The sequence below is a fragment of the Pagrus major genome, chromosome 21 (assembly GCF_040436345.1).
Source record: "Pagrus major chromosome 21, Pma_NU_1.0".
Taxonomy (NCBI): domain Eukaryota; kingdom Metazoa; phylum Chordata; class Actinopteri; order Spariformes; family Sparidae; genus Pagrus; species Pagrus major.
In genome coordinates this window covers 19,829,078-19,851,995 of record NC_133235.1, presented here as the reverse complement: position 1 = coordinate 19,851,995, position 22,918 = coordinate 19,829,078, and the positions used below count along the sequence as shown (strand labels likewise).

Below are 22,918 nucleotides of genomic sequence, written 5' to 3'. Positions count from 1 at the left end.
AAGTTCGGCGTCACTTCCGGTTGCTAAGGCGTAAAGATGTCGCCGTCCTTATTTAATTTTCTCGACGCTAAAGACAAATTCACGGTGAGGAATCGCAAAATTGCCTTTCTTTATCAAAAGACGTGTTATTGTACACTGTATACCGTCATTAAAACCACAGCTAGACGGCGGGCTTACTGATGCAAGTTACTGCTTGTTCTTGTTCTGTTGGTGTTCTCGTAGCTAATGCTAGCTAAGCTAACTCAACAGAAACGCTATCCTGGTGATGAATTTCGTCTTGTAAATGTTCTTCTCTTTCCCTCTCACACACCCACAGGCGTCTGCCAGACATGCCCTATCTGGTAAAACTGGCAAGCATTTGCTAAATGCTTTCAATCAGATCCCTGGGAAGTGAGTAATATTGATTCAGCTTCTGTACAAGCTCTGGAGACAGATTAATAACGCTCGTTTTGCACCCGGTTAAACATTTCACTTCTGTCTGCCATGTTACAGTGAGACAGAGAAGAAGACCACACTTGACCAGGCGCTGAGAGGTGTTCTTGGTGATCAGATTGTAAGTCAAATTAGCACAATAAACATCATTTAACTAACCTGTTTGTATACGAAAGCCTGAAATTGGTGCGTTTTTGTCTGCAGGTTGAGCAGAAGTCGAGCTGTGATGATTACCTGTCTCTCATCTACCTGAGTATTGATGCAGTTACAGAAGGTATGTAACTCTGTGAGAGAGACAACAATGAATGAAAGAGTGTTTGGTTTTCTTTCATATCATTCATATTGCCAACGTGACAATTACGTTGTATGGTATTATATTATTGTTGGGTCATTCTATTGAAATGTTTATTTTTCTGTTTGAGACTTACATTTTTTTCATGTTTTATATTAAAACAATACGGTATTTTAACAATTACTGCCCCTTAAAACATCAACTTGGCACTATTTGTTTATTAATGAATTATTTATCATACCAAGCACCACAGAACTGCTTCAGAACCATGTTTTTCCACCATTTAATATGCAATAATGTATACATAACTGATGCTCTATAACAGCTGTTTTGTAAAATGTAATTTTTTATGAATATTGTCACTGGTGTTACTTTCCTTATGGGTAACACCATTTTTAAAATGTTTCTTTTTAAAGAGGTCATTAAGCTTACATTTGTGTATTTATAGAGTCAATGAGTTATGGAATAATGTGATCTAATTTTAAATGTTAGTAAAGGAAGTCAATTTTCAGACATTTTGCCCTTCCAAAAGTGGACGTTTCTGTAGAATGACCCTGTTATTAATATTATTAAGATTGTTATTAATTAGAACGGTTCCAAAAAATGAAAACAGGGTTGTTTGGTTTAACAAATGCTTCATTTTAATTTCACAAAATATTATTTTCTTACAGACAAACTTGATTCAATACCCTACTGCGTATTCTCTCAGTAAGCACTGATCATATTAGACTTCGAGCAGTTGACCTTCTGTCTCCGAAGAAAGATACCACATACTGTACACAACAATAAGCAAAAGGAAAGAAAGCAAAATATGTTTTCACAAAAACAGAATTTGGACATTCAAAGCTGTATACAACCTACATTTTCCATTAAAATTTTGTATATTTTGAGTTGCATCATTCATATCAGCCTAGTGTTCAGGCCGTACTAAATCTACTTCTTCATTCCTTATAAGACCACATTTGGGGTTTTTTCCTGAGTCCAAAACCTGAGTAAAATCGTCCCTCAACCCAGCCCTGCTGCTCTGCTTCTCAGGGGTGGGATTTTCTAGACTCCTCAAGATTCAAATCCAATTCATATGGCCTTAATACTAAGATAACAGTGATCTGAATAATCAGAATGAGAGTCCAAACACGTAATTTGCATAACAGTGAATTAAAATCACATGAAAATCAGTTAGCTTGTAATGAATTCTGCCTGTTGTTGTAGCCTCTCCTTTTTATTTTGCGTAGGATGTCAGTTGAGTAACTGCCCCGGGAGCTCAGATGGAGCTCATGTTCAGAGGCTGCGTCCTCGCTGCAGCGGCCCAAGGGTTCAAATCCGACGTGTTGCCCTTTGCAGCATGTCATACCCCTTCTTTCTCTCATCCCGTATCCTGTCACTCTTCAACTGCTCTATCAAAAATAAAAAGCCATGAAAAGGCCAAAAATATACAACAAAAGAATGTTGTCACATGTGGTTTGAGTGATCGGATCTCAAATGTGTCTTGGGGGGCGTTCACACCTGTACTTAGAGCTGTCCATCTGTTGATAACGGGTCTGAACAGCCTCAATAAGCTTTCTCTCCTTGCACAAAGATCAACACATCTGTTGATCGAGCTGTCTTTCACTCTCTTCATGTAGGTATCTGTTCTGCTACGACTCCTTTCGTTCTGCTGGGAGACGTACTGGACTGCCTCCCTCTCGACCAATGTGACAAAATATTCTCTTTCGTTGAGGAGAATGTTTCCACTTGGAAATCGGTAAGTGAGCTACAGCCTAAACTTAAACGTAAAGTATTTCTCCAGCATAATATACATCATTTGATCACCATGTCTCTTCTCTCCCTTTTTCCTAGAACTCTTTTTACACTGCCGGGAAGAACTACCTGCTGAGGATGTGTAATGGTAAGGATAGTATTTGTTTCTTGTTAATGAACAAGACTTTTTACGTTTACAGGGCAAAGCTGTTTGTAACACACCTCTAAATCTGTATAGATCTTTTAAGGAGGCTGTCCAAATCTCAGAATACTGTATTCTGTGGAAGAATCCAGCTTTTCCTGGCACGTCTCTTCCCTCTGTCTGAAAAATCAGGTAAGAACAGCATCTGTGTATTTTATTTCTTAACAAATTTCAACCATGTCTGATTGCACTGTTTTTTTACGCACTGCCATTTGTGTTTATTTCAGGTCTCAATCTACAGAGCCAGTTTAACCTGGACAACATAACAGTGTTCAACAAAAATGAACAAGAAAGCACTCTGGGCCAGAAGGTAAAATTTAGACACCCGATAATGACTGTGAGAATTTAATTTTTAATCAGAAAATTGAAGTTTAATCATATTTTATGGTTCCATGTTTATAGCACACAGAAGAAAAGGAGGATGGTATGGAGGTGGAGGAAGGAGAAATGGGGGAGGATGATGCTCCTGCGCCATGGTAGTGACAGACATGCTCCAAAACACACAATATAGTTTGACCATGTTTTTTTTTTTATTATTTAAATGACACCTTTGATTGTTACTGTTTTTAATTTCATAAAAACTGACTCAAACTTTACTTTCAGTTCCATCCCAATCGACTACAACTTGTACAGAAAGTTCTGGACGCTGCAGGACTACTTCAGAAACCCTGTGCAGTGTTACGAGAAATTCTCTTGGATGACATTCCTTAAGGTAATGCGCCCGGGCACTAAAGCAGAGGAACATTTTCCCCCTTGCTCTTTATTTGATCAGATCACATTAATACCTAAATAGATGCCGCAGATGTTAATTCCTTTTTGTCGTTCACAGTACTCAGATGAGACCTTGGCAGTGTTTAAGAGCTACAAGTTGGATGACATGCAGGCCTCTAAGAGGAAGCTGGAGGAGTTGAGAGCATCTGGTGGAGAGCATGTCTACTTTGCCAAGTTTCTAACAAGTGAGAAGGTGAGGAAACTCTTTTTACTGTAACAATAATCACCAGTTCAAATCATTTTATTCTATTATCTCAAAGGATAATATCCCACTCAAAGATATGTGTTGCACATTGATTGATAGATAGATAGATAGATAGATAGATAGATAGATAGATAGATAGATAGATAGATAGATGGATACTTTATTGATCCCGAGGGAAATTCAAGGTCTCCAGTAGCTTATAAACAACACACACAACATACACATACAACATAAACAGGATGATAAAATATCCACATGAATGTAAAAAGAAATGTATAAGCATGAGACGCTTGCAGTGGCAGGGCAGGGACTGATTCAGTGTGCATTGTAAGGTGCTCTAAAAGAATGTGTGCCATGGTGTGGTGCAAAGGAGTATTACAGTGCAAGGCTAAAGCCTAAAAACCAGCATTAAATATGGACAATAGAAAATAAGAGAATAATGTAAACAGTAGGAGAGACACAGATCAACGGCAAATATTAGAGTATTAAGTATTAAAGTTACAGCCAGTATTCAAGTATTAAGTTAGGACACAGTCCAGGTTGGGGGAAGGAGGGAGGGGGGGTGCATATGGGCTAATATAGCCAGTAGACAGCCAACTGACCTCACGTCCTCTTCTTTCATTCATCTCCAGTTGATGGACCTCCAGCTCAGCGACAGCAACTTCAGGCGGCACATTCTACTGCAGTACCTCATCCTGTTCCAGTACCTGAAGGGTCAGGTCAAGTTCAAAAGGTGAAGCGTGTCTCTGCTCTGACCTTGTAGAACAGGAGACAAATTGTTGTTTGTTGTTGGGGCTTTACATTTTACATTTCTTTGTCCTTGTACAGCTCCAGCTGTGTCCTGAATGATGATCAGACTGCGTGGATTGAAGAGACAACTAAACTTGTTTATCAGGTCAGTCCTAAGTTACACATAATCTCACCTATTCTGATGGTAAGATTTACCTGAATAATTATAGGCTGACAGAAGCTAAGGAGAAAGAGGAGTCTTTCTTTTTATTGTATTCATTGAGCTGTGCTGACCTGTGGCTGTTCCCTTGTAGCTTCTGAAAGAGATCCCTCCTGAAGGAGACAAGTTTGCCACAATGGTTGAGGTAAGCTATGTTTTGGGAATACTGACTATTAAATATTAATTGAGGCTCATCTTTACATTTACATTCTGATAAGTTTGTTGTTAGATTTCCCCTCACACTGGTGACATTTATCATCATTTGACAGCATATCCTAAACACAGAGGACAACTGGAACGGCTGGAAAAATGAGGGATGCCCGAGCTTTGTGAAAGAACGGTACAGCTGTTATTTTATTTGATTGATACATTGATAAGTCCATTTTTTAACCATAAAACAATGAGGTACGTGAGCTCATGCTAGCAATTGTTCCCTCTTTAACAGGACGGTAGATGACAAACCCAAAAGACCCACCAGGAAAAGACAAGCTCCAGAAGACTTCCTCGGAAAGGGGCCGGACCGCAAGATTTTCATGGGAAAGTAGGTGATCTAATACAGGGGTGGTCTAACAGTAGCGCAGAGATGAGGAGATAAGATGAGAGATTTTTATTTTTAAATTAATTGTCAGGTTTGAACCCTGTAATAGGAAGCGTCCATCTTCCTAAAATATCTTCGAACAAAGTGTGAACGTAGACACATCGAGGTGTTTTGCGAGATCAGTCTTTACTAATCCATTTTAGACTATGAAGATCATTGATCAAGCTCTTTGTGTGTTTTGTCAGTGACGAGTTGACTCGACTCTGGAACCTGAACCAAGACAACATGGAGGCCTGCAAGTCAGACAGCAGGTCAGTGGGTCAGCAAAGCAGGTATATGTTCCCATCTTCAATCATATTCATTCTTACATTTTGTATATGCTCAGAACCATGCAGTAGCTTTTTAAGAGTATTTTTCCAGACTCTCAATGCCTATATCATCACATCTGTATCATTACCATAAATGCCATTATGAGAAATAGTTTACAGAATGTCTTTACACTCACCCTGTTTATTTTACCATATTTTTGATTGAATGTTTTGATCATGATTATTAAATCTTGCTAATAAATCTGATGTCTTTCATGCAGGGAGTTCATGCCATCACTGGACGAATTCTTTGCAGAGGCCATCGAACAGGCCGACCCTGCTAACATGGTGGAGGATGAGTACAAGTAAGTCTCCTCCTTCCAAAGTCAGTTTGCAAGATTTTTCCCCACAAGATGACCACTGGCTTCCATTACCTGTTTGTCTCTATGTATGGTTGTGTGACTTTTTTGTTTCTTCCTGTAAATCGACACAGGGTTGTGCGTAACCCAAACTACGGCTGGCGCGCTCTGAGGCTGCTGTCCAGGAGAAGTCCCCACTTCTTTCAACCAACCAATCAAAAGTTCAAGAGCCTGGCAGACTATCTAGACAGCATGGTTAGCAAACTGGCCAAAGAACTGCCGGTGAGGGTTTTTTTACTTTCAAAACACTGTTGATCATTATAGAAAAGACTGCATGATGATCACACCATTGACAAATGCTGATCTAATCTCATTCTGTACATGCAGAAGGATATCCCCTCTGAAGAGATCAAGACAGGAGAGGAGGATGACGACGATAATGGAGACAATCTACTCAAAGACAGCAATGACAGTGAGTTGACGTTTTCATGTAGGAACCATTTTCTGTATCAGGAAGTGTGCATCTGCTCATGGACTAGTTAAAGTTACAGCTCAACTGAGGATGCCATTCAGCGTTTGTTTACACCCTAATATGCATCAACCCAGTTATCTCATTCTGCTTTCCCCTGCTTGACCTCTGTATTTTTTTACATCTTGGTTTTAATGACTACATCACCTCATCCTCCACACATCTGCTCATTTCCATCCGTTTTAGATCAAGAATCTATTTTTATCGTCCTTATTGTGTGTTTTCTTCCAGGTCCGAGCATACAAAGCAAGATGGTGACGAACCAGCAGATGGACGACATAGCAGCCAAACTCGGGGCTCAGTGGAAGGCGTTGGCTTCTCATTTAGAGATGAAGGCGGCAGAGCTGCGGGAGATCGAAACGGACAGCGAAGATGTTGAGATGCAGGCCAAACTGCTGCTCGTAGCCTGGCAGGACAGAGAGGGAACACAAGCTACCGTGGACAGCCTGGTCGCCGCCCTTAATGCTGCAGGATTCTCCCAGATTGCAGACAGCCTCAATGAGGCCTAAAGTAGACCGTTCGCAGTACTTCCATTACTTTGTTGCAGCATCCTTTTTTCATACCAAAAACTGTCGACTAAATTTTTGTATGTAGCGTAGGTTGAAACAAGTTTTTTCACTGTAGAAAATCCAATAAATGTTTTTTTTTTTCTAATAAAACACGTGTTAGATCATTCATTGATCCCAAGCTCACATTAAAGAATCTCACATTTTGGTATAAGTTTATTTTCACCACCTATGAAAAGCGATCAGTCAATAACTTATTACAGAGTGGTGATGGTTAGGTCTTACACATTGTGGCAGGGTGATGAGGAAACCTGCTAGGAGAAACAAAGTGAAGCATAGCATTTTAATGGTACAGATGTCTGAAATCAGTGTCGGCAAAGAACAACGTTCAAGGCTTGTCCAGTAAACCATCACAGTTGAATCTCAAGTCTTTATTTAACTGCACACAGTTCACCGCAAGGGCAACCTGTTCTGAACCAGTCCCCCCACCCCCAACAAAGCATTAGTGAAGATTTGGCAGTAAGAACCTCATCTGTCAATACATCCGAGAACAATTCCAGGAGATGACGCGAGCCAAGCACTTAAGAAAAGACCTGAGATTGAACCCAAATTTCCCAGAGGGCCAACAGGTGAACAAGGGCGAGTCTTTACAGTGTTACATGAAAATCTCCATAATACATCTAAGATACAAGCCAGAGTGTCGAGGACAACAGCCCGGCTAGGCGTTTTTTGTACAAGTTGATTAAATGACTAAAGAGAAATATTTTGCTTTTTATGATATGAGCACCTTATCAAAGGCTTTAAAAAATATACAATGTGTATAAAACATTTAATGAAACTGCAGAGCTAGACTCAAAAACCTCTTTCAAGGATCCAGTCCAGAGATTGCCTCTCGTCATATCTCTTATTTTCAAAGCCCACTATGTTGAATATTTAACACCATTTTGACAGAATTTGTTTTACAAGCATCCGTGTTGGTTACAAAACAAAAAAAAAAAAATTAAGGTCATCAAATCTTTAAAGACACCAGTTTTACTGCACATCTATGCAGACAGTGCTTGGAAATGGCAATTTGTACGTGTGTTGGATGTCGTCTTTGTCTTCTAGGCAATCTTCCGCGGCTACTGCTCCTCTTCAAGTATTTCCAGCCGCCGGGGGCCGTACAGTAGAACGTATGCTATATGCCAGTCTCCGCCGCCGGACAGTCGCAAGATGTCCTCCGGAGACACCACGCTCACTTTGTCATCATCAAACTTGACCCACTCATCTGACCGAGGCCACAGGAAAAAGAGGAAACGTTAAGTTCCTGAACATCTGCGTACACTTCCTGTACAGTTTTATGATTTATGACTCATCTACGTGATGACACACACGTGCTGAATATAGTGTCTGCGGTTACCTTCTTTCCTCTTGACCCACCCGACATAGTGACCTGATGAGCTCGAGCGGCCTTGGTGTGTCAGCACAGCCTGCAGGTCGTAGTAGCCGCTGTTGTTGGAGCCGGTGTCTGCAGGAGAAACAGCAGCGTGTTACAAATCCTGAAAAGCAACCCTCGAATTTCATTACGTCGCTTGATACCCAAGTGTGGGACCAATTACATTTTGCAGGGCCTTTAAAACCTTAAGAGATTTGACATTTATGGTGTGTTTTAATGTAGATTCCCCCTTTATAACGTGTGCAGGGGATGTCGTTGTTGTGTCCCAACATACCATCAGAGAACGAGAAAGGTTCGTATTTCACTTCTTTTGCGGCGCCTGGCTTCTTCACAATCTAACAAATAAAGAAAATCGTGAGATACTGTACACGACTAATAATCACACTGCACGGTCCGAGTGGGAGCCACACTGCCGCTCATTTTAGCATGAAAGGTAAAAAGGCAGCGTGGATCGGCCTCACCTTCTGCTGCTGTTTCTCTAACTTCTTGTCCTCGACCTCCTTAAACTTTGACCTGATCGGCAGCATTTTCTCCTGGAGCTCTGCGGTGCACAGCTCGTAGACGTCCAGCATGAGCGGGAACTTGACATCCTTCAAAAGAAAATGTTAGACTTTGAGATTCACGTTATATAGAGGCCTGTTGTTAATTAAGAGATAATTGTGACTGAAGACGAACCTTGAGGACTTTTGCATTGACGGACTCCTTCTCTTTGTAGAAAAATCGGACCATCTGAACAGTCATGTAGGCCGGCAGACGGCTCAGTTTTGACTAGAGGATGGGAAAAGGATGGGTTTGCGTACGTTTCAAATTCACAGCAGGAAACAAAAACACTTCAAATTTCAGGTAAAAGGAAACACTTACAGATTTTATATACAGGGCATTTCTTTCCAAGGATGTTGACATTTTTGTGATTTCTTCCTGCAGTCTCTGGAGAGAAAAACGGGCAGAGACAGGATTTGTTCCTCATTACCTTGGAGACAAACTAACCAAGAGCCAGTCTGACGTATGCTTTCACTCTGACTAAACCTGGACAAACACGTAAGATCCAAGTATAGTCTTCCAAGAAACAGTGACGGCTTCCTGGTAGAAAAGAGACACTGCTGTGTTTCAGCACATTTCAGAGTCTGATACGTACCAGCCTCAGTCCTGTTGCAAGGTATTTGACTTCTTGGTTGATGAAGCAGCTGAGCTGGAGCTGGCTTTCCTTGCCCTTGATCGGCTCCTCGTCCTCAGCCTCTGTGCATTTCATACTGAACGGGAGAGTTAAGAAGAAGCCGAGCAAAGCAATGCGAGACCTCTGCTGTGTCGCCGCGCACCACCCTTAATGACCCAAACCGTACTGAAACAGGATAAAATACAGAAAGATGCAATCGACAAAGGCACGCTTGCAAGGATACGTAGTTTCGAATTCTACACCGAAATATTGGTCGATGAAGTTCTTCTTTGAAGAGGCGGAGGCAGCTCCACTCTCAGTGTCGGTCTGGAGATTGAAGAAATGGAAGGGATTATTTGTTTGTCCTCAACTAGCTCATCGGTTACACATGTTGTCATCATAAAGAATCAACGTTTTACCTCCATGGGAGTCTCTGGCTCTAGTGGCTCCAGCTTTTGCTGAAGCACTCTCATCATCTGCAGCCAGCACTCGTTGGCATCCTGAGAGAACAAAAGAAAAACAACGCCAAGAAGTGAGACCACGTCCCATCGCTTGATAAGAAAGTAAGCGTGAGACGCAAGGCGCGGCTGTATCAGTAGTGAGTGTCTGACCTGCTGGAGGTACTGTCCCTGGTCCCCCTTCTCGGCAAACTGTGGAAAGGCCATGTGAAGGAACTGCAGCAGAATGATGGGCGGCAGGCTTGATGAGGTCTTGTCCATGGTCTCATACAAGTCACGAAGGGCTGAGGATGCAAAGGTGAAAACATATACATGCATTAGTTAGTTTCCCACATCAATCAATCGCATTAATAATTCACTGCGCTTCATACCAGCTGTGATGTACTGTGATGGCGCATTTGCCCCTGAAGATCGCAGAGCGCCTGCATACCTAGAAGGAGAGCGACGAGTTCAGCAAGTGCAAAACCACAAAAACAACAGGAAGGAAGAACACGTCCTCAGTTAAAGAACACCAGATTATTTCAAGCAGTGTTTTCCATCAGTGTAGACCACTTAAACACAACGTTCCTTTATATTTAGGGTTTTAAAACTCACCTTCTGAGTGCAGTCTTGAGCTCTGGCACAGAGCGCAGGCACTGCACCGTGGCGTTCATGTAACAGGTGTTACCCAAGTTTGTCAGCCCGCAAGGCAGCTCCATCTACAGACGACAAGAGTGGGATGAGTCCCTCTACAACTATCAAGGTGACTAAAGTGTGGCTGTTTTCATTTCATCCGCTCCCAGTAAGTTAGATGTTGGCCCTTAATCTGCTGTTACACCCCTACACTTCAATTCCTCTTTCATTTTACAGGCTTTTTTATGGTATCCCAGAGTTTCAAGCAGTGCTGAGAGGTTACAGCGAGCCATCCTGCCTCGAGGACCTGCTAACGCATAAAACAATTACGCTTGTTTGGATTTCGAGAAAGAGCTGGCATCGTCAGAGACAAATCGAATCAGCTCCTCTCCTTCCCTCGGCTCTGTCGTGGGGAACTGACAAGTTTCCAAACCGAGATGAGACTGCAGACTAAACAGCGTCAGAAAATCAAGTGACACAGCAGTTTGTAGTTTACATGTAGTTAGCATTCAGAAAAAAATGAAAAGACAAAAAAAAAAAAGACATTTCCTTAAAATCATAACAGATGCTGACCGCACTAAGTTGCATTTCCCGAAAGGTGGATATATACGGTATAATTAGTTTATTATGTTCTCTGCTTGGTAAACATCATATTGTGGAAAATGTTTGATCGGCCACGTCAGCGCAGAAAACAGCAATCACCATATTTGTTTTAGTTGTACTGATAATTTTCAGGCTTACTCACCGCTGAGGCCAGCTGCTCCTCAGTCATGTCCTCCACAAACATGGGCCGGACAGCAGGCTCCTCGGGCAGGGCATCGGCAGAGCCCATCATCAGCAGAGTCATCCCCTGCGATGAGAACACAAGCACACACAAAAAATTCACATGCCTGTTTGTGGATGAAGAGGTGCCTGTTGTATGCATCCTGAGGTGTGTTGCATACTCACATTTTTCAGTTTAATGTTTCCCCACTCATCGTCCTAGAGCGAGGACAGGACACCGGTTAGCTTCTTAAAAACAATTACATGATGCATACCAACAACGTGGACATGGAGTGTTTTTTCACAAGATCTTGACTGCTGTGTGTGTCTGTACCTTCAGAGTGCCACCCTTCACCATCACCTTCTGTCTGTCTGGCTGAACTCCTGTCAGGGCAAAGAGCTGAGCCTTGAACACCATGGGTGGCTCCTCAGTGTTCAGCTCTACTGCATCAAACTTCTCTTTGCCCCATTTCACATTTACTGGAAGAAGCAGAGGGATGGTACAGTACATGCCCACATGTTAGCTTCCCAGGGTACGCAGCATAACTTTGTCTGACTGCTGCCATGTATGACACAGCATCTGGTTAGCAACAATACAATACACCATGGACTCAGCTGACTGTTGAGCTAAAAGCATTGTGTGAACGCTAATGTATAGCTGCTTGATTGTCAGTGTAATGAGTTAACACGGCTGATTACACGTTTTAGAAACCACTACAAGATTACTGGCACGTAAAAAGGTAAACTCTTGCTCTATAAGCATTGCTGGTATCCAATAAGCCGCAGCTGCAGTCAAAAGCTAGTAAAGTGTACACTCATGATTTGGCTAACTTAGTTAGCAAAGCTACCTGCGCTAGTAAAAGGCGTGATTCTGATAATTTCATACCGGTAAAACATTAGACATGTATTCTTGTTAGTTTATTCTCGTAAGAGTTGTGCTGAGAAACGATAGCTTTAAATAACTAGATGAAAACACCTTTCTTAACGTCAACTGTTACTCAACAACGCAGCTAGCTAGCTGACACTTAGCGGCAGTAGCTAGCTACTTTCTGTTCTGTCAGATGCATGTTAGCATAGCCGGCGTCACTAAACACATTCTGTAAACTCTACGAACGGACAATAACAAAGTCAAAGCGACGTGACACTTTTGTATGTTTTCTTGTCTCGAGCTATTGCTTTTTGTTTTAACTCAATCAGTGGCCTAACAAGGCTAATGTACTGCTGGCTACCGTTAGCATGCTAACTGCACATCATGCTAAACCTAGCTAAGCTAGCATGCTAAATGTAATTTACGCTACAGCACAAAAACACGTGTAAGGTTTCGTGTTTTTATCATCAATTCCAATGGCATTGAACGTGTTGTATTAAAACAGCATCATACCTGTAAACACCGGCATATTTGGCAACCTTTAACTTCCCAAACTCTTTATTTTTTCCTGTTTCAGACCACCGGGGCGCGAATGAAGAGTTGGCTAGTTCTCGGTCTGAACTTCATTCAAACAGAATGACGCTGCAACAACACGCTGGGAACTTATCGATGCGCTCTGACATCTGCTAGTCATCCTGCCGCATGCAGCGCACGCACACCACACACACCCAGATCCGCCGCACAGATCACTCAGCCACATTAATCACAGTGTTTATGAGGCGGGGATGTTGTCTGTGAGGTCTGTTCAGTCACCAGGACTGATGCAGGTGATAGTCTGGCCCGTCTGTCTCGTTACTCAGACAGCACTGATGGATGAACCTGCTGGAGGACCCCGGGGCCCCCTGAAGCCCCTATTCCTCCCATTCTCTGTGTAGTGTGTGCAGGTTTTCTACACTGCAATGACCTCAACTGTAGTAATTAGATTTTTGGGATGGATCCATGTACAGTCTGATATTTAGGGCTTTACAAACATGATCAAAGCTGCAACAGACCCATTGCAGAAGCAGAACAGTGTTATAATGAGGTACTGTAGGGCTGCAGAGAGGCTCCGGCCTACGCGTCTCGCTCCAGACGTAAGGAAACATGTATCTGTATCGTATCTGTAGTGAAAAGTAAGTAGTAAACAATTATTGATAGAGATATGTTTATTGACATATCCATCAGTGCGGACTCCAATGCAATTAACCATGCAAATTATCCAAGACAAGAGTAGATCATAGTTCCAGTGCTTTTTTTAACTGAACAAAGTTACAAATAAAAAGATTGCGGAGGTATTTCCATAATCCTTATGTCTCTCTCATTATATACACTGTGGGGGGGAGGGGGGTTTGCATTAATGGGACATTACCGTGTTAGAGAAACAACTTGTAATCGTTAACAAGGACAATCATCGACACAGGTAGGCTCGCCTTTAGGTAAACACCATCCCGAAAATTTGTCGCGTGATATGAACCGAGTCTGGGGACCTTCTTTTTTTTTTTCTTTTTCCATTTTGACACACTAACTCTATTGCAATGTGTCCATAAAGAGGTAATCTAATATATATATTTATATATATATATATACTTTATATGCTCAAACCAGAGAAAAGAAGTTCCGATAAAACCACAAATGTGCGGTGATTTCTTAAAAAATAAACGATGGAAGAGTTAAGATTTGTCTTGTTTTGGAGAAGGAAGAGAAGAAAAAAAAACAAAAAGAACAACAGATATGGCAGTAAAATCAATATCCAAACGTTAAGGCACTAGGTGGGGCAAATGCTACACCTGTTTAGTCTTCTACAAATAATTTACAATTCAAACAGTGCAGTTTTACATTTGTTAACTTAATGTTTTCCTTTTGAACCATTTATCTATGAATCAATGTAAGGCAATACATTACAAAAAAATAAACAATACAAGAAAAAAAAAATATTACAGAGACAATGTACCAAATAAACAAACAGAAAAAAAAAAAAAAATCAATTAAGTTTTAGGACTCCTATATGCCATTACAATGGAATTTTTCCTTATGGCTTGGAGCAATAAAAATAATTATAATAATAAAAATAATGCATAGATTTAAATGATGATCTTGCATGCTCCTCACTCAATACTCAAAAACATCTAATACTCATGTCCCAATACTCTGTTTCCAAACCTGATAAGTGACTCGCAGAGTGAGAAAGAATAAAGGCAGAAAAGGCCAGAGATATTAGATGAAGGCATCAGTCGTTTGTTTTGTTTTTTCTGTGTGTACGTTTGCATTTAGCTCGAGTATCTGTCGGGTGGGGGGAGAGAAATTACAAAATAAGATATTCATATTCCACCCCTGAGACACAACCACTCACTGCACATCTGCAATCCCTGTATGACGGTACCTTAAACTGAACACATACTTTTGCAGGAGTCCCAGCGAAACCCCCTTTTTACCTTCCCAATTCCATCATAACTGCCGTGTGATATGAAACGCCGGGACGTCTCCGTGACATCAGTCCCTCCGTCGCTCCATTGTCCGTCTTAAGTTCGAGACGAGCGCGCCATCTCCTGGTCGAAATGGAGATGTGCACGTTGTTGATGTGGATGACGGTTCTCTCTGTGGTATCAGGCCTCTTTGTGTCCGTGATGCCTTTGTGTCTGACGTGTGTTGCGACTTTTCCAGCGCCGGTAATTTATTGAGATTTTTTTTTTTCTTTTTAATGACATTTTTTAAAATGTAATACAGGTTGTTTTTTTTCTCCGTTTTTGAGGATGAGGAAGGAGGGAAAGTTTAGAGTCCAGAAAAAATCCAAACGGTTCAGATGGTTAGCTGAAAGACAGAGCAGAGACAGGTGTCCAGTAAAAGAGAGACAATATCTTTACTTTGGTTAGTAACATAACAGGAAAAGCTGGTTTACAGACGCCGTTAACACCTTTGACAGGTAACGTGAATCCTTTAAGCGGACAATCCTGACCAGAGTTGTAAAGTAAGTCTTTAAGTTAGTTACTGAACCCAACAACACATTAGTGCCAATTAGAAAAATCCCAAGTGTCAACTGGAAAGAGCCCAGAGTCCAAACGACCAACCAGGAAGTGTCTCGTGTTAGAAACACCCAGTAAACAATTAATAAATAGACAAGTTTGAAGAGAAAAGTCTAAAAAAAAAAAAAATAACACATCAACACTTTCTGAAGAAGTTCCTGTCAACAAGTGCTGGATGTTGTGTCTGCTGCTTGGAGGCTGGACTGCGCTCTGCTACAACACAGGAGACAAACAGCAGGTCACGCCACCGACTCGACCACATCTCAGCCCACCAGATGGGATAAAATAAGATTTCTGACTGCAGCACACCCTCACTTACTGCCTTTAACAACATTACAGTGCCTTGTTGTATGTCATGCAATTATCTAATTAGGGGGAGGGGGGGAGTCACAAGTTGTCAAGTTACCTCAGCTTTCCTGTATTGCTTTTAGGGTTCTTGCGGAAGGATTGGTTCGGTCCAGAGCGAGTGGACATAGAACGAGGTGAGGCTCTGGAAAATGTGGATGGTGGAGTCTTGGGGATCTTCTTTCCGAGGTGGCCGATCCATTTCTTCTGCTCGTCTTGAGTCAGGGCCAGCAGGAGCATGTCCCGGGCAGAGGTCACATCGTAGTTTACTGGAAGGAGTGACACGGAGTGTTTGAGGATCAAGAATCAAAACATGTTCCTGCCAAAGTTTCAAGTTATTCCACTGGTGGCAGTGACAAACCAAGATATGCTGCAATTTGCCAACAGACAGGCATAAAAGAAGACTGCTAGCTAGTCAACATGGATGTAAACAATGCAGGGTTTAAAATACCAGCTTTGACGACCCCGGACGGCACACTTTACCTTTGCAAGGAGCAATAACGTCCTCCTTTTTGTCGAGGTGGTCCTTGTGGCACTTGACGTGGCAGCGGCGACACTCCAGGGCCGGAGGCGGCTTGAAGACGTGCCACAGAGGCTTGGAGCAGGCCTCGCAGTTGGAAGGGAAGTGATATAGCGTGGGGATGAACTCGTGGCCTTTGTGTGGGAGACAGTTGGTCTTGTCGCCCTGAGGGACCGTCTCCATGTCCGCCTCCTTCCTGCACTCTCCCTCGTTGGCATACAGAATCTGAGTACGGACGGAGAAGAGGGCCACGTCAAAACAAATCTGCGCTAAAATAAGCATTTCGGAGGCCGGGCAGCGCTTCACAGAATCTGACTTGACATTTCGACATCCAGGCTGATGCTGAAAAATGGAGAGAAACCTCCAGGATAGGAAGAAGCCTCAAACCTGGAATATCCTTGGAATCTCCTCCGTCTCAGCTCGGTACACGTCTCCTTGTGTGACCGGTCTCACGTGAAACAATTTGCTACAAAAAAAAAGACACAAAATTAGCAATTACATTTCAATAACATTTACATTTACAACATGGCCTCTGTGGAGAGACGGGAGGGGAAAATACTCACTCGATATCTAGTACCATTGAGGGGTTGGACTGTTCCTTATCCTGCTCGTCATTGTAGAACAGAATCTTCTTACTGCTCACCACCACATACTGAAAAAATATTGAGAGGAAGGACAATGAGAGGAAGGCGGATATTGCCCTCAAGGGGTTGGCAGCATTCTCAACAAACCATAACAAACTTCTAAACAATGCGGGAGCGCAGAAGAGACTCAAAATAAGCAACGACATACCTGCTTCTTCCATCCGTATCGCTTGATATTAGCACGGTTAGGAATGGACAGCCAACCCTCCAGTCTGGATTCTGAAAAGCAGCCCAGACGCAAAACGGAAGAAGAAATTAGAGATCTACGCGGCGAACTAAATGCACTGCAGAAAAAAAGGCCATGCAGTGTTTTAAAATCCAAACTCAACTGGGGGAAAAGAAAATCAAAAGTTAAGTGACAAAGATCATAATTGTTTCCAAACACCAGGTGAAGCCCTTTAAGGAGCTCTGCCAGCGTTAACTGCACTGGAGTAACGTGATAAGAGCCGAGTTTGGTGCTGCTGCTGCACACTCCATGCAGGAGGAACATATCACATACGGGTAAGTCCTTCTTACAGCATGTAAGATTTTATCATTCCAAATCATGTTAAAAGTTTTTTAGTTTTGCAGCAGGAATTAGTATTTATTTATTTATTATCTCGCAGTAAGCTTCATCACTCACTCCTCTTACAGAAACAACCATGTGCATTGCAGGTTTCACACATTATTTGGTTTTTTAAATGATATCTTTAAGAACATGCAGCTGCAACAAACAACACAAGTTAAAACGGGATCGGTGAACTAAGCGGGACTCGTCTACTAAAGGTGACATTGTGAGGGAGGTCTTCGTGTCTAAACGAGCGGTACTTCTGGGTGAACATGCCGACAAATCAAAAGAACAACCAATAAGAGTGTTGAAGTGTTTGAAGCACACGGTGCTGTGAATTTAAATGAAAACAGCTCTTTCAGTTTCAAGACACGTTTTGAAAGGTGCTGAGAGTGAGGCGGTAAACCTCACGCAGGGTGTAGTATGGTAACCTTCTGATGTGGTTACATTACCGTTAGGGCTGCCATCGTGACGTTAAGCAAATTCACTACCAGCATCTTTGCTTAACGTCCCAATTGATTTGAAAGTAAGTATTTTGCTGGTCAGATTGTTTTGACAATTTGGAAAGATGTATTTTTTTCTCTCCGCTCCACCAGACTTCTTTCAAAAGTGTTTCCCCCAAACAGAGGTGGTTTTCTCACCTCTGGAAAAGAATACTTAACAAACTGGGAGCGAAAATACAAAAAACCACACAACAGCTGCTGCACAGGCCAGGCAATAGAGGCTCGTCCACTCAGTTACTCACAGAGGGAAAGATATAGAAGTTACAAAGATAAGAAGAGCAAGGAGAACCGGCTGGACATGAGGGGGATAAAGAGAGAATGATTTAACCACAGACACCAGCATGTATGAAAACAGACCATATTTGTAAATAAGAGGCGTTTACCTGCATGAACTCTGAACTGTTTATGTACCGCACTAAATATGATAGGGTGGCTTTGAACTATATCTAAAACCACAGACACCTGTTGAACAGTCGGTTCAGTAAACGCCTGCTTTTCATGTCTTAAATATACAAGCTGAATCAATACTAACTGTCCTGAAAGAACGTCCTCAAAACTGAGCAACAAACGGATTAAAAAGGACAAAAGACGTTACCTGAAATAATATTTAAATGCAAAAAGGTACCCAAGGAATAGAGTACAAAGCTGACCAAATACAAAACAACCATTTAAACTCCTGTAAGACTGTTTTTGTTACATATAAAAAGGACTTTTTGTTTTAAATCTCGTCCAAATGGCAACTATTTTAACCAAAACTAGGAAAGTCATACGAAAAAATGAAAACTGCAAAATGAATTACTGAAATATGTTAAAGCGAGATACAGCAAGAAAACACGAGGAGGACGGTTAAGTTTGGTATTCAATCAGTGAATAGTGGACGCACATTATCAACCCAGCACATCTTTCCAACTTTAACATTTGTATTGTAATTGGATATTAAAAACAAGAGGACCTCTGTTGCTTTCTGTCTAATGAACACACGGATGCAACATATCGGAACACAAACAACAACTTTTTTAAGACCCATAAAAGCGTCATCATTGTTTGTTTTGAAAAAGACAGAGTTAATAGTCAAAGGAGAATCCCACATTGGGACTTGTGTCTCCTCTGCAAGGTAAAGCATCAACAGCAGCAGTGTCCAGTTAGGCCCAGTGGTGACCCTACCTGCGATGTTGCTGTCCGTCTCATCTGTCTGCAAACTGGTGACACTAGAGTTTTCCATGCGCAGCTGCAGGTCGTTCAGTTTCTCCCGAAGCTGCTCGATGTCGCTCTCCTTGCTGTCCAGCTGCATTTGCAGCTCATTGCGATATGTGCATTCCTCCGCCAGTTGCTGTTGGCAGAAAAGCCGAGAGACGTGGTTTAAAAAACGTGGTTAAAAACGTGGGGGGTTTTTTTGTTTTATTTTACTGAGCTCTAGTATCCTGAGACTTCTTTCACTCACCGCCTGCATCTCGCTCAACTCCTTCTGGTACTTGATGGCCATGTGGTTAAACTTCTCCTTCTCCTGGTTAAGTTCCAGCTGAAGCTTGCGGTTCTCCTTCTCCTTCTTCCGCAGGTCGGCGGTGCTGCCCTTCTTCTTCTGGTCAAGCTTCATGTCCTTGCGGTTCATGATCTCTGCCAGCTTGTTCACCGCCTGATAAATTGAAGCAGGTAAATAGTTAGGCCAGAATAGGCCACCACCAGGAGGTAGGTTTTACGTAGAAAAATGGTTATTAGATTATTGTAATCTACATTTTGCCAAAAGGTATGAGCAAGTATATAGTAAAAAGACACTATGAAGTTAAGCTTAAAGACTTTTTAAGGACCTGAAGACACCCTGCTACTGTTTGCAAATATCTTCTGAAATAAAAAAGATGGATCTTTACCTGAGTCTTCAGCGTGCGCTCTGTGTTGAGGACCTTCTCGTAGTTAGCCTTGATTGTATTTGCAATCTCTTCCTTCTGAGCTTCGTACTCTGTCAAGACAAAGAGACTGCTCGTACAACAACGTAATTTTATTAAATAACAGAGAGACAGAAGGGGCAGTACCTTCGTCCTGAGCATGAAGCTTCTCATTCAACTCCGCCTTCTCTTTGCTGAGGTTCTCCACATCTTTGGTCAGAGTTTTGTTAGATTCCTCAAGCTGCAGAGAAATTTCAATATTATCAGTATTTACACTCAAAATTCAGATACATAAAGTTGCATCTCACTGAAAGTACAAGATAGTATAAATTGTGGAGGGGAGGAGACAATATAGGTTTTGCTCACCCGTGCAATAGTAGCCTCCTTCTCCCCAATCTCCTGCTTATGTCTAGTAACCGACTTCTTGTTCTCCTGGCTGAGCTCAAAGTACTGCTCCTCCTGAAGTGCCCGGGCAAGCTGCTCCGACTCGGCCTTCGTCACTGTCAGATCCAGCTGGGCCGACAGAGAGTCCCTTTGTCCAGGATGAAACACGTTTCAAGTTATATAACCTTGTCTCTTCAGCTTTGTATCGGTTTTTTCATCAGACCATATATAACTCAGCAGAAACAGAACGAAATAAAAAACAATTTTAATCAATATTTTGGAAGTTAAGTCAATAAAGCGGATTAAATGTATACTCTTACCTTTCACTACACAACTCCTGCACCTTTTTATGAGCCTCCTGTACCTGCCGGTTCCTTTCCTCAATCTCTTCTTTGAGTTCCTTGACCTGAGTTTTGTAAAGCGTCTGAGGAGGGACGGACAAATACTTTAGCTAGTGGCTCTCACACTAAACAAAGAGGACAGAGACACTCAAGAATAGATTTATACTTACAGAAAAATACTGTTCGGCCTCAAGCTGGTCCTGAAGTTCCCTCATCTGTCCCTCGTTGCCTCTGTATTGTCTGTTAACACATCACAACATTTCTTCAGTAAATCAGCCACAGCACTCTTAGGCAGGCAAACAGAGCCCGCCTCTGAGTGCGCCCCTGTAGTAAAATGTAACCAGCAGCACTGGCGGCAGCATCGGCCAGAGGATTAGCAACAGAGTGGATGGAGCTGGACTCAGTGTTTACATCAAAGGATTAGAGTTTTCTCTGCCGCTGAACAGCTTTGGCGCAGTCACCCTCTAAGCTGGAATAATAGCACTTATTTGGAAATAGCAGGCAATTGTAGGGTAATTTACGCCTTGACTTCCAAAGAGCATTACAGGCCAGTGCAGCAATAACAGAAAATTAACGTTTCTGGCTGGAGCTACTGCCAGTTAGTTTCACGGTAATATTAACCCGCAGAATTGCCTGAGCAACCTCACATTTTCCCGTTTTCCGTGTTCACCTGATACAAGTGTTGTTTCTATTTACTATAATTTCCACTTGGATTATTTTACGTACATTACGTTAAGACATCATCCTCTGTGATGAGATTAGAGGAAAGGCATCAAGGTGGGAAATTAACATTTTAAAATGTGAACATCTACCCGATAGTGACAGATAAATGTTCAATAACCAGCCACTCAATAGTTAATCATTTTTGCATATCTGAAACCTGCCAGCCAATTTCATATTTAATCTGCTAGTGGCTGGTCCTAATTCCCCACCCTGAGGAACATCATATGCATCATTTCATGGAAGAACAAGTAATGAGTTTTAAAGATCTCGTGCAGGAAAGCCGCTCACTTGGTCAGCTGTGCCAGCTGGAACTCCAGCGAGCGTTTACTCTCTAGCGCTGTGTTGATCTCCTGTTTGAGCTGCTTCTCTGTACACCTAAGACGGTCCACCTCCTGTGTGCGGCTCTTCAGGTCGCTTTGAGCCACCACGCGCTTGCTCGACTCCTGTTCTCCCTGTATCCGCAGGCTCTTGACCTGGAGAAGGAAGACGTTAGACAGGTGAGATATCACAGATACAAGGCACATGGATGAATTTGATGTAGGTGAATACAAAACAAAGACTGCCGCAATTACCTCATCTTCTAGCCTTTCTTTTTGCTTCATCAGCTGCTCCATCTTCTGCACCGACTGCTTGAGATCAAATTCTAACATGGAGCACTGCTTCTCAACCTCCACTATTCGGCTCTCCGCCCGCATCCGCGCTCCATTCTCCTCAGACATCTTCTGCTGAACCGCTGGGGGGGGGGGGAACAGTGACAGAGAAATCATCAATTACTTGTTCTCACTTAACCCTGAATTCACAGGGTACAATCCATCTTGTCTAATAACTATATAGAGCAAGCGTATTTTGCATTTTCTGTTCTTTGGTGAAGCTGCTGTCAGCTTCAGTGTTGCTGAAATGTGGAACAAATTGCCAGAAGAGACAAGACTGGATGTCAACTACTTTCAAATGCAAGGAAAGACAAACCTCTTTAACATCGCTTTGAGTTTTCTTTTACATTAAATTCATTTGTAAGTTTGACTTTATGTTTTTATTCTGTGTGCTTCTGCCCTTTGTCTGTAACATTTATTTCTTGTGTATTTGCCTGTGTATCTGTAAAGCACTTTTGGCTATCATTTGGTATGAAATAAAGAAGAGAGAATAAATTTGCCTTAAACAAACAGTGTGTTTTTGAAGCTGTAAATGAATAATGGGGGGCATAAAATCCAGATAAAAGGGGCTTTGAACTGTGGAGGTAAAAAAAGGACGGGCCTTGGCAAGGAGAGGCTTATATCTATTCCAGCATGGAGTAGGCGAAAAGTAAAGAAATCACCTTGACAGACCATTATTATATTGCAAAAACTTTTTCAGCAATAATATGCAATGAGGCAATGTCCCAACATGCTGACTGGCTTACACTCCTTGAATTCCTCCCACCCAAACATCCCCTTCAGGTGAGTCTCCTCAGACAGCAGATAAGAGAGCCAAACAGCAAGATGGGGTCAGAAAGAAGTTAAATCAATTAAATGTGGAGAGAAGAGTAAAGATTAAGAGATTAAGATAAACTTCACGTGCATTCTAGAGTTAAAAGGACAGAAAAAGAGTGAAAAAGAGCGGAGGAGGGCATGCTCTGACATAGGACTGACATACCAGTCATGGCAGCTGATTTGGCTTCTTCAATGGACTCATATTTGTCAGTGAGCTGAGCCCGTGTCACCCTGTGCTCAGTCTGCTCCTGCTCCAGACGCTGCTGCAACGTCTTCAGTTTGTAGTTCAGGTCGATCTCCAGGTTGTTCTTTTCCTGTGGGGAGGAAAAACAACATGAAACCAGCTGAACACACCACTCTCCTATTATCTATATTATTAGAAATACAAAA

General features: G+C 42.1%; 3 protein-coding genes across 5 annotated transcripts in view; 1 reads left to right on the top strand and 2 right to left on the bottom strand.

The window, feature by feature from the left end:
• Positions 1-6,986, top strand: thoc1 (THO complex 1). 2 transcript variants are annotated; one of them, XM_073491073.1, is made up of 21 exons: positions 1-84; positions 317-390; positions 493-553; positions 637-706; positions 2,347-2,465; positions 2,561-2,609; positions 2,700-2,795; positions 2,891-2,973; positions 3,066-3,139; positions 3,267-3,375; positions 3,493-3,627; positions 4,272-4,372; positions 4,468-4,534; positions 4,683-4,733; positions 4,858-4,928; positions 5,034-5,129; positions 5,372-5,437; positions 5,716-5,799; positions 5,928-6,075; positions 6,181-6,265; positions 6,554-6,986. In XM_073491073.1, exons 1-21 carry the CDS (start codon positions 37-39, stop codon positions 6,829-6,831), a joined length of 1,965 nt encoding a protein of 654 aa, XP_073347174.1. In that variant the 5' UTR covers positions 1-36; the 3' UTR covers positions 6,832-6,986. The 2 variants fall into 2 exon arrangements, with proteins under 2 accessions (XP_073347174.1, XP_073347173.1); XM_073491072.1 differs by having other exon boundaries at positions 5,372-5,458.
• A 40-nt stretch (positions 6,987-7,026) lies between these two features.
• Positions 7,027-12,858, bottom strand: usp14 (ubiquitin specific peptidase 14 (tRNA-guanine transglycosylase)). Its single transcript, XM_073491074.1, has 16 exons — positions 12,630-12,858; positions 11,583-11,728; positions 11,435-11,467; positions 11,232-11,336; positions 10,469-10,572; positions 10,246-10,304; positions 10,028-10,158; positions 9,836-9,916; positions 9,661-9,743; positions 9,399-9,513; positions 9,125-9,190; positions 8,939-9,031; positions 8,725-8,853; positions 8,538-8,598; positions 8,228-8,335; positions 7,027-8,095 (listed from the first exon to the last, which is right to left on the bottom strand). The coding sequence occupies exons 1-16, from the start codon at positions 12,643-12,645 to the stop codon at positions 7,950-7,952; spliced, it is 1,476 nt and encodes a 491-aa protein (XP_073347175.1). The 5' UTR covers positions 12,646-12,858; the 3' UTR covers positions 7,027-7,949.
• A 445-nt stretch (positions 12,859-13,303) lies between these two features.
• The window catches only part of rock1 (Rho-associated, coiled-coil containing protein kinase 1), a 30,916-nt gene continuing 21,301 nt past the window's right edge, over positions 13,304-22,918 (bottom strand). The window contains exons 18-33 of one of the 2 annotated variants that reach the window (XM_073491071.1): positions 22,692-22,842; positions 21,635-21,795; positions 21,351-21,535; positions 20,510-20,579; positions 20,319-20,422; positions 19,981-20,146; positions 19,762-19,855; positions 19,600-19,688; positions 19,176-19,367; positions 18,899-19,064; positions 16,833-16,903; positions 16,604-16,692; positions 16,428-16,506; positions 16,004-16,265; positions 15,582-15,789; positions 13,304-14,963 (exon numbers count right to left, since the gene is read on the bottom strand). In XM_073491071.1, the coding sequence (XP_073347172.1) occupies positions 14,960-14,963; positions 15,582-15,789; positions 16,004-16,265; positions 16,428-16,506; positions 16,604-16,692; positions 16,833-16,903; positions 18,899-19,064; positions 19,176-19,367; positions 19,600-19,688; positions 19,762-19,855; positions 19,981-20,146; positions 20,319-20,422; positions 20,510-20,579; positions 21,351-21,535; positions 21,635-21,795; positions 22,692-22,842 (2,091 nt within the window). In that variant the 3' untranslated portion in view covers positions 13,304-14,959. The other variant, XM_073491070.1, reaches the window with a different exon arrangement.